The sequence below is a fragment of the Sparus aurata genome, chromosome 10 (genome assembly GCF_900880675.1).
Source record: "Sparus aurata chromosome 10, fSpaAur1.1, whole genome shotgun sequence".
Taxonomy (NCBI): domain Eukaryota; kingdom Metazoa; phylum Chordata; class Actinopteri; order Spariformes; family Sparidae; genus Sparus; species Sparus aurata.
The window spans coordinates 17,933,626-17,943,976 of record NC_044196.1 but is presented as its reverse complement, the minus strand read 5'-3'; the positions used below and the strand labels follow the sequence as shown (position 1 = coordinate 17,943,976).

Here is a 10,351-nt window from a genome sequence, read left to right as displayed (position 1 = left end):
CAGCAAAAGTCGCCGCTCCTCTTCCTTCATTGCAGCCGGCCAACCCGACAGCAGGGCAGCGCGCAGGAGCGGCAGCGTAAAACGAAACCACGGGAGGCTCGAGTGTGCGTGCGTGGAGGCTGTGCGCGCCGGCGCAAATAACCGAGATGATTAATTAGTAAAATAAAGGCTCTCGGTAACAGGACGCCGAGGAGCAGCTGATCCGGGCGGCCACAGAGGACACATGTGGAGGTTGTGTTCTTAGAGCAGGCCAGGTAAGTCACATCTACCTGAAGCACGCTGCTGCTGCTGCTGCTGCGCGTCAGCGTTTTTCCCCCTCTGAAGCTCACATGTAGGCTACAGCATGCGTGTGTGTGTGTGTGTGTGTGTGTCCGGACGAGACTTGAGTCCGTGACAGACGAGCTCACAAAACTCGGCTCAGTTTGGCATCCATAATTTACGAGCCGCAGTCCGGGCTGTGGGGAGAACCGCCACACGCACCACGCAGGAGGAGGTGGAGGCTCATGCAGGCTGCACGCCGACCTCTCACCACTCCTGGGCTACATCCACGATCACCAGCCGGGTGATTGGATCAGTGTGCGTTGGTGTGTGTGTGTGTTCAAAGTGCAGGGCTGTGACAGTGAAAGGCGATATATCTTGCCTGCATCACTCGCTGTTATCGCTTCCAGCAGATAACGCGTCCAAACAGCCTCATTTACGACCTCTGATGCATTTTTGATTTTTGCTCTCCTCACTCGTTCACACGGTTCGATCCGACATCGTGCGTCGGCGCGTGACAGTCGGTGCGATCGGATCCCGGTATTGCCACTAATAACTCTCGTCTGCGCATCAGATGCACTTCACTTTTATGATTTTTAGTGTATTAACGCCCTCTGTTTACGCCCCTGTCTTCACTCTCCCTCTTCAGTTTCAATAGGCTGCAGCGTCACGGAGGCAGCTCGTGTGCGCACTGGAAACCCGGGATTCGATTGGTGGAGCCGAGGAAGGGGAGCCCCGGCCTTTCACCACTGCAGGAGGAGCAGCAGAGTTGAGGAAACCGACAGAGAGGGAGAGAGAGACTGCCAAGACAGCAGCAACAGCAGCCTGCGCACTTTAAAAAACGGCACAGCCTCCTCTGCCGCACGCCATGAGGGACTTCACCCAGCCTGACGGCGCAGGATGCAGCGCTGCAGCTGCGTAGTTTGTTAGACACGAGTCCGCTGCAGAGGATCCAGGCCCAGCCGGCTGCGACATTTGGTTTCTCCCCCCGCCGAGAGTTTCTCATCCCTCCCTCTCCGGAGAGAGAGCCCCCCGCGCCGCCTGCGCCCCTGGCCTCGTAGCGGCCGGACGGACATGGGAAATGTAAACAGTAGCCGGGCTGGATTTTGAACCACCCGCACCGTCCTCCTCCTCCTCTTCTTCCTCCTCCTCCTAGTCCCGGGGCGTCCGAGATGAAGATGGAGCCGGAGAGGGTCGAGCCTGAGCAGGAGGGAGACGCAGAGCCGCCCATGCACAGCGTCCACGGAACCAACCGGATCAGACCGTCCTCGTACCGGGCCCTGCGCAGCGCCGTGTCCAGCCTGGCCCGCCTGGACGACTTCAGCTGCGAGAAGATCGGAGCAGGGTTCTTCTCCGAGGTGTTCAAGGTGAGAGAAAAGTTTGTTTGTGGAATGTTTTTTTTTCTGACTTTTTACTTTCTCAGTGAAGAGATGCACAGAGCTGGGTTTTGGTGTCAGGCTCCCCCTCCTCCTCCTCCTCCTCCTCCTCCAGGTCTCCATGCACACAATCACATTTGGCCTGAACTGAACTTCCTGACAGCTCATGAGTGCGAGTGTGTCGACTTCCTGTTGAGCCCTCACTATCTATGAAAACACTGGTATCGATGGCAACCTAGTGCAGCCTCAACCCCAAACACCAGTGAAGATGCTGAGTGCTCACAGGAGGAAGTTGGTGACAGAGTTCTACTCTTTGGGCCGGTGGCGTCAGGGTGGAAACGTACACCCCACTGTCCCATCCGACACTGCTCTGCCCCTCCACACGTGTCTGCACTGACCCACATGTTGTGTAAGATGGGACATGGTGGTGTGGGTTTTTTTTTTTTTTTTTTTGGTGTGTAAGTGGATCCAGTCAGGACAGGTAGTTCTGGCACACGTGCAGGTAACCCTACACCCTCCTCCATCCCTGTTCAGAGGCGGCCGCCATCCTCTCCTCCTCTTTGTCACGCCGCTGTTCACTTGCACAGAGGCTGATTTCTGAGGATCGCCTGAGTTGCCACATGCAGCCCCATCACAGGGGCTGATGGTGTGAGATAGCGCACAATGCAAGGAGATTCTGGGGGAGGAGGACAGTTGCATCACCTTCCCAAGCACTTTACAAAAGGTTTATTTCAATGAATAAGAATTTCCAGATCCTGTTTTTGGGACGCATTCAAGGATGAGAGAGCTCGATGTGCTTTAAGGGCCGCAGCCAACGATCAGTTTTCATTCCCCCCCCCCCCCGAATCCCTCAGGTGACAGCTTTTTAAATGTCTGGCTTTGTCTGACCAACAGCTCAACATCTAAAGATATTCAGTTCAAGGTTCTGCTGACATCACTTATTGGTCCCATTGACTGTTGATGATCAGAAATTGCGCCTGAAACCAATGTAGTCAAAGCATTTTAGTGTCAGAATTTAGAACAACCAGTGATGGAATGGAATTACGTACAAGCATTTCCATTTTCTGCAGCTTTATACTTTCAATCCGCTACTTTTTGGATACAAATATTGTACTTTTTTTACTCCACTACCTTTTATTTGATAACTCTAATTACTCATTAGATTATACGGCATTGATAGGCTGTTACCCATGACAATTTGATAATATCTTGGCTGGAGGTTTTTTTGTTTGGGTTTTTGCTTTTAAAAAATGATTATGAAAATAGTTGCTGGTTTAATTTTCCTGTTTGACCAATCCATTTATCACCGTGGCTCTATGGGACGTCAGTGACTGTCAGAATAAATCGATGCAGGAGCACCACGTGACTCGCGGTTTGAGCGATGTGTCGCCTCGCTGGATGTGGAGGAGGCGGCTGGTTTTCCAAAAGACTTTTAACGGGATCCAGAATGAACAGTGACATAATGACTGAACTTCTGTCTGAATATTAAAAATTCGCCAGGGTTTTGACTAACTGCTTGGCTAGATGCAAATGTTGATATAGAGAGATAATTCTGTAGCTCTCCCCCTCCCTTGATTTTTTTTTTTTGGCTCACACACGTCATTGTTTTGAATACTCGTTCGATGGGTTTTGAACGTGTTTTTGGACATTTAGGTTTTTTTCGTTAATGCAAAACGGCTATTATGTCACAAAAAGTGTAAACGGACGTTGACATTCATTTATTTGGGGCAACAGCATCATAATGGGCCGTAACATATTGACTTTTTTATTTTCAGAGCTGCTCTCTAGTTCGCTCTCTCTTTCATGTCTACATGGCACAGTGTTTCCCACACAGACTTTACGGGAAATGCAATGTGAGCAGATAAAAGCAGTTTGTGAGCGAACGAAGCTTCGACTCTTTGTTGTAGGATGCAACAGAAGCTTCAGAGCCCAGTAGATTGTATGCAAGGCAGCCCTACAAAGTATTAGGTATCTGATCTTGGGCTCTTTGAAAGCATTTTTTTTTATTTTTTTGGGGTTAAGTTTTTCGTTGTATACCAAAAGCATGTCAAGGTAATTGCTTGGAGTCATGCAACAGTAGGTATCATGGCTTCATCTCTCTGTGTTCTTAGACTGTTGGCTGCGTTGTGCTCATGTGCAAGTACACACAAGTCGGCCTTCACATCTGGATTTTTTTAAGGGGAATTTAGAGCAATTTCTGCCTACGTTATGAAGAGTATAAGTGGATATTTCTTCTCATATCGCTCCTGCCTCAAGCGGAGGTGTTTCATGTTTCGGTGTGTAGTTCAAGGTCTCATGGCTGTTTTTAGGAATCACAGACAAAGACTCTTAAAAATATTATAAAGTGTTATCATGAGATAAACTAATCCCAGAGTGGACACTTGGTACCTTTTATTCAACACCATGACCAAAGTCCAGCACGCGTTGGTGTTCTGCTAATCAGTTATGCAAGTAGTCAGACTGCATTAATACGTGTAAATTAAACAAACAGTCGAGCTATAACTGCCTGCGATAATGCCAAGTTGTTTAAAGGAGATTATGAGGAGCTTTTGTGGGAGCGCTGCCAACACTAACTGTAGAGGGAACGGTGTGTGTTCTCTCCAGCACCTCACCTGCACCCTCTTTCTAGGTATTTGTTGGATTTTTGGCTCTTTAGCTGAAAGCGTGATGTGTGTATTCATATCCTCACAGGAAAATCAGGTGTTCCCAGTTGTTCTGCACAAAGTTTTATTCGGTGGGGTTTTGAATGTTGGTAAATGAGGAGACAGACATTTATCAGGATAAAAATGTGGCTCCTAGCAAACATAATGTCTTCATCTAATTTTGTGCTTGTTTTGTTGATTTCTATTTGTTTTCTTTGGAATTCAGGCTGTTGCTAATGATTTACATGACAGACTAATCACTTTATACTGTGTCAGTTGATACTTTTTGTCTGGAAACTTGCAACGGGCATATTTACAAATTTCTGACATTTTATGGTCTGAAGTGGATGTCTTTTCTGCATGTTCCAAAAACACACTAAAATCTTCAGTTTACTATCCTATAAAACAAAGAAACGTGGGAGAGTCTCACATTTTAGGGTCTGTAACTAGCAAATCGTGGACATTTTTGCTTGGAAAAATGAGTTCAGAAAGATATTTTTCTGTTTAACTCAAGACTGTTTTCATCTGTTTCCATTTGTTGGTTGGTTTGTTGGTTTGTGACCAGGATTACACAAGAACTACTTGATGGGTTTGCATGAAACTTGGACATCGGGCCACAATAGACCCCATTAACTGTCGGAGCAAATCCAGATGAAGGGATGGATCTCAGAATTATTCTAACTTAAACATTGTGGGATAGGGTTTTTTCGCCATTTTAGTTAATATATTTATAGGGAATTATACATAGAGGACGATGGAAAGAAATCAAGCGGGTATTTAATGAGTGAGTAGGAAAAGAGGACTGTCTGGCCTTGGCAGAGGTATGCGCTCTACTGAGTGCCCTCAAGTTGATAAACTGACTCATTGTTTCACGACTGGTTTGTATATTTTTAGTCTGACTCACGACAGTATTCCCATGTGGGATGAGCCGAAGGTTTGGCATGATGAGTAAATAGAAATTTACTATAACCCTCAAGTTGAAACATGAAAATTGGCAGGATTGTGGCGCAAAAGTTCAGGTCCTTTATGATGAATGATTCACGCTAGAGTAACATTATTAAGCCTTTGTAGTACTGAGTGCTGAAGTTGAAATACTAGATTTTGATATTTCATCTATTTTAAAGTTAAAAAGCAGTGAATTAAATGTGCTCTCTGAACAATCCTGTCTTCAAGTCGACCCTGAACTCATCACTTCTGTGCTGTGACTTCACTCTTGAAGACTCCAGTGCTCAGTCCTCTGAAGCCACTCCCTCAGCTTTTGCCCTTTGAATGGCCAATGAGCATGCAAATGTCACAGTGTTTACTGCTGGCTTGTCAAGTTGGCACTTCAGTTTGGATCTGCTTGCCCTTTTGATTGTGCCATATAAATGCAAAATTGTTACTGCAGCTATCAGTCGCATATTTTGCTGACACGGGTGACTGAGCGATTGTTCCTGTGTCCTGGTTTAGTTGAGAGGAAAAGGCCCGACTGTTCTGCAGTCTCAGATGTTTGTTCTTACATTTAGCAGTCACTACATGTAAATGCTGTGTTCACTTGCATTCAGGCTTTGAAATGGATGTCCTGCACTCGCCTTCAAAGGCTCTGGCGGCACGCCATGTGTGCGTGTGTGCTGTTGTTGAGCTTCTGCACTCGGTGCAGATCAATGGAGGCTCGCGGCGGGCGGACAGGCAGCCATTCACCTCTCCAGCGTGCAATTGTGCAACCCGAGCAAAAAAAAAAAATGAAAAAGAGGGAGAAAGGAAGGGAGTGCACGTGTTGAGACAAATCCTTCAGGTGCTGTTTTTCATCTTCCTTTTTAATATCGTTCAAAGGAAAGTTCTGTGTGTGTGTGTGACCAGCTTTGGCCTGAGACTCCTGCTTTTGTTTCTGTTTTTTTCTACGGGCCTCAAACACAGCCTGAAAACCCTGAGGCCTCAAAAGCAATAAAACCCTGCTCAGTCACAAATTAAATGCATCATCTCTCAACAGTTCGGATAACTTCAGGAAGTAATTATTTATTTACCCACCGCGTTTCTCAGGGCTCTGTCGTTCTCCAAACAAACACGTGTAATGGATTTCTAATTGATTACTGTGTTACTGCGTCATTTTCCAGCTGTCTCTGGGCTGATGACAGATCTGTGTATTTGCTAATGCAGATAACACCTGCTGTCTAAGAACAGGCAAACGCAGCAGAACAGGCCTCTCGGCAGATTTGATTGTCATTTGGCCCTTCTCCTTAATTTACATGAGCCATGGAAATCTCATTAAGCAAAGCTTCCTAACAACCCCTCAGTCTGGTTGAAAGTAACTTCAGTGCTTGGATTTCTTGTAGATATCTGTTTTGACAGCTTGAAGTCGTTGGTGTTGTTCATAACTCGTGGTTTACTGCAGCATCATGACTTTTGTCATAATGTTCAAAGAAATAGTTCAACATCTTTTGGAAAAAACGTTCACCATATTCTTAGGAGCTGGATGAGAAAAATGTGTGTATGCTAAATCTGAAGCTACCAGCTGGTTAGCATAGCAGGACATAAGTGCCACCTGGAACTACCTCTAAAATTCACTATTTAGCCGATTTATATCTGTTTTACTTAATTTGTGCAGAAACAGTTGTGATTTTATGTCGAGTTATATCCCAGAATTTTTTTATCTTTGGTCAGAGCTAGGCTAGCTCGCCACATATCCTACCTAGCTACAGTAAGCTAATGGCTACAAGCTGTAGCTTCACATTCACCGTACAAGTTGTTTCTTGTCAACCAACTCTCGGCAAGAAAGCTATAAAACTTGAATATCAAACAATTTCTTCAAAGTATTGTTTGTATGTTTGACCTGCACAAAAATGACTACTTTTGCTGAGGTTTAAGGAAAATTTGGTTCAAGCACCTTTTTACACAATGTTGTAAAGTGGGTTTGCCTTCCTATGCAGACCAAAGGTACTTTAACTCAAACCATTTCCTACCAACCATTGTCAGAAGAAACAATAATACGAAGCTACTGTGTGGTGAACCAATCACATTGTGATCTTTTGCATGCTAATTAGCTACATTTAACATGTTGTGATCCTGGTACACAGCAACCATAACTCCATCAAATGGTAACATTTATGTCTAAATGTTTTTTTCAGTCCCTGTCTAACTCTTGAGTGAAATATTGAGGGTTTTTAATATTTGTAGAAGGAAATGTTATAATCTGCTGCTTCAGTCTTGCTATCTGTCAGCCCGTTCACATTGATGGTCTGATTGTCTTGTAGCTCTATAGTCTTCATAAGAATCATTCCGAGGCCGACACAAAGGGTTTGTCTTGGTAATTGTTGCGAAAGTGGGAGGCGAAGCTGAAATGCAATTACATTTCCATGAGTCAGAGTGAGAATTTCTCCAGAACAAGGCTAGTCATCCTAATTATCATACCGCCTGCGATTTAGCCTGATTAGAGTCGAGTGACGGAGGTGTGTGTGCGGTTGCGAAGGGTTGTTTTTATGCTCGTACATGAGATGTGATGATCATAATCTGAAGGAGAGTAATTGGGTAAAGAGGGGATTTAGAACAGACTGGAGTCTCCAAAGGACAAATACTGTCAACTTTGAATGAGGGGTTGATGGGTGTGTGCTTGTATATACTGTGTGTGCAAGGCTGTGTGTGTGTGTGTGTCTGGCAGCTGCTTGTGACAGCGGTAATGTGAAGGAAATGGGTTGCTAAACACTGCTGTGGTGCCTCTGTGTGTGTGTTTGTGCGTATCCAGTTGTCTGTTGTCAGCACCTATCATAGTAAACAGTTGTGTTGTGATGGTATATCACATTACAAAACCATGAAATTTTGATGCACGGATAAATGATTTGAACTGTAATTTGAAGACGAAAGGATGGCAAGGAAATTGGTCCTTTTATTTTGAGTAGGTTTTCAGTTAATGTGTGAAGCTTTTTCTTAAAAATAAACAACCTCTCGCTGACAATTTTGACTTTATCAAGAGTGGATTATTTGCATATAGACGCAACTGTTCCGAGGAAATCTTGTCTTTGCCTTCATCAGTTTTCAAGTTAATTTCAGTTTCATGACTTGTCTTGAAAGATACTGATTGTGGGATTCTCCCACCTCGACGTGTTGAGATGTGATATTTTCTTGGGAACTCCTGGCTGCTGGGAGGTTATCGGCTCTGGGAAGATAAACCAACGACAAAGGAGGCGGGGGGGGGGGGGGGGGGGGGGGGGAAGTTGAATACACACAAACCAGGATCCATCATCAACTGTCATCTGTGTGCTTGTGATCAGTCTCGGTGTTCGGGATTAGAAGCCGTCTGTGTGTGTGTGTGCGCGTCTTTGCTTCTATTGGACGGTGGTGTTTGGTATGAGCAGAGCCAGTGCAGACTTGAACACCGGCGGCTTAGTGTAGCACTTTTCCCTTCATTATTCCTCTCCTCCCTCGCTCCAGTCGGGACCTGCTCCGCCGCCAATCGCTGCACAAGTATTTAGCTTTGTTTATGTTCTGCACGGCCGCGCATACACGAAAGTGCCGAGCATGTGTTACGCCTGTGCTCACTTGAACAGCCGTGTTTATCGCTTAAAATAATTTTAGCTGGGCCTGGGGATTGAAATAGAGAAGTGTTGGGCAAGAGTTGCGCAATTATCTGTTTTCAGATCCGTCCTCCTCTCCGTTGCGGTTACCACTGTGTTGTTTTTTTTTTTCTTCTACTTTATCTCAAGAGTTTGTGTATGTGTGTTTACATCAGTGCACAATGAGCGCTTCCTCCTTTCCACATGTTGGCAGCGCGGTAGTCTTTAGCTAAACCTGGAGGAAGGCCGCTCCCCTGTGAGAAGGTAAACAAATGGCTTAGTGTTTGCATGTATCACAGACATGGTGAAATGTTTTTGTGGCGCAGTTGTTTTTTTTTTTTTTTCTTTTAAATGTGTCACATGTATCCCGTCGTGCTTTAAAGGGCTGGTTCGCTGAAATCACACAAAACAAAGCATGCTCTCATATTTGGTCGCATCACCCCATACACATTGTATTTCTTTTTTAGATGCGTCCCTGAAATCTCTGTCTGGGACTGGTGTTGAATTTGTGTGGAATTGCATTTTTAAAAGTTCAACATGACCTCCTGCTTCTAGAAATGTCCCTGCTCTTCTTGATCACCCACATTGTCACATAATTGTTGGAAGTTCAGAGCAATCTTGGAGACTCGTATCAAGAAACTGACTCCCAAAGCAGCAGGCCTGCAGAGTATCAGCAACAGGCTTACCGAGCTTGGTTACGCCATAGTAACAGCAATAAGTGTTTTGTAAATGTTGTGAAACCAAAAACCAAAAAAGAAAAGTTTTTTTTCACTTCACACTGATAAGATAACCAATCATTTCACTTTTTTTCATTTAAAAAAATGGTTTCCATGCCGTAGATTAAGCAGACTTGTGGGTAAGAAATGATGAAGATGTAGAGAGCAAAGATGGATGATATTCCTCTTCATGTCCTTCTTCTCTGTTGTTATTGGTGCATCACAAACCAACTTTTAAGGAACCGACTATATCAGAGTTCATAAATGTTGGGCTCAAGTCAGTGAAAGCAAGTTGGCTCCATATTATTTGCTGCATTTATCAGCCAGAATTTTTACTGATAACCCATAAATCGCCTATAATATAAATTTCCCAGTATTGGCATGATCATTTATCGGCCCAGTATTGTGCATCCCTTTTTAGCTATGCATGTTCAGTTACGTCTGCAAGTGAACATGTTCATGACATATGTCAAGTACATTAAAAATTAACCCGTTTGCGCAATTAACGAAATGTACACTGATGAGTCTTTGGAAGATATTGGATATTATCAATATCGCTCCCATCATGATAATTACTACGGCCATTAGAGGTCGCTGCGAAACGATTAAAGTAAGTGAGTAATAATAAACTGTTTTATAGACGACCTATATGACTGGTTGTTTTTTTTTTTGAGGGGGGGAGGGAGGACAGTCTGGGGGACAATAAGTTGGTCAAATTCAAACCTTAAGATCAATAACGCTACATTTCCAATAATGCATCTCAGCACAGTCCCCCATTACACTCTGTTCCCACATATTGAATCTCCAAATTTGACCCCACATATATAAACTCC

General features: G+C 44.5%; 1 protein-coding gene across 3 annotated transcripts in view; it reads left to right on the top strand.

The window, feature by feature from the left end:
- Positions 1–10,351, top strand: part of tesk1b (testis associated actin remodelling kinase 1b) — a 29,607-nt gene continuing 19,256 nt past the window's right edge. Inside the window, exons 1-2 of one of the 3 annotated variants that reach the window (XM_030431395.1) lie at positions 1–254; positions 908–1,625. In XM_030431395.1, coding sequence (XP_030287255.1) covers positions 1,431–1,625 — 195 coding nt within the window. In that variant the 5' untranslated portion in view covers positions 1–254; positions 908–1,430. Of the gene's footprint in view, positions 255–466; positions 799–907; positions 1,626–10,351 lie in introns of those variants that run through there. The other 2 variants (XM_030431397.1, XM_030431396.1) reach the window with 2 other exon arrangements.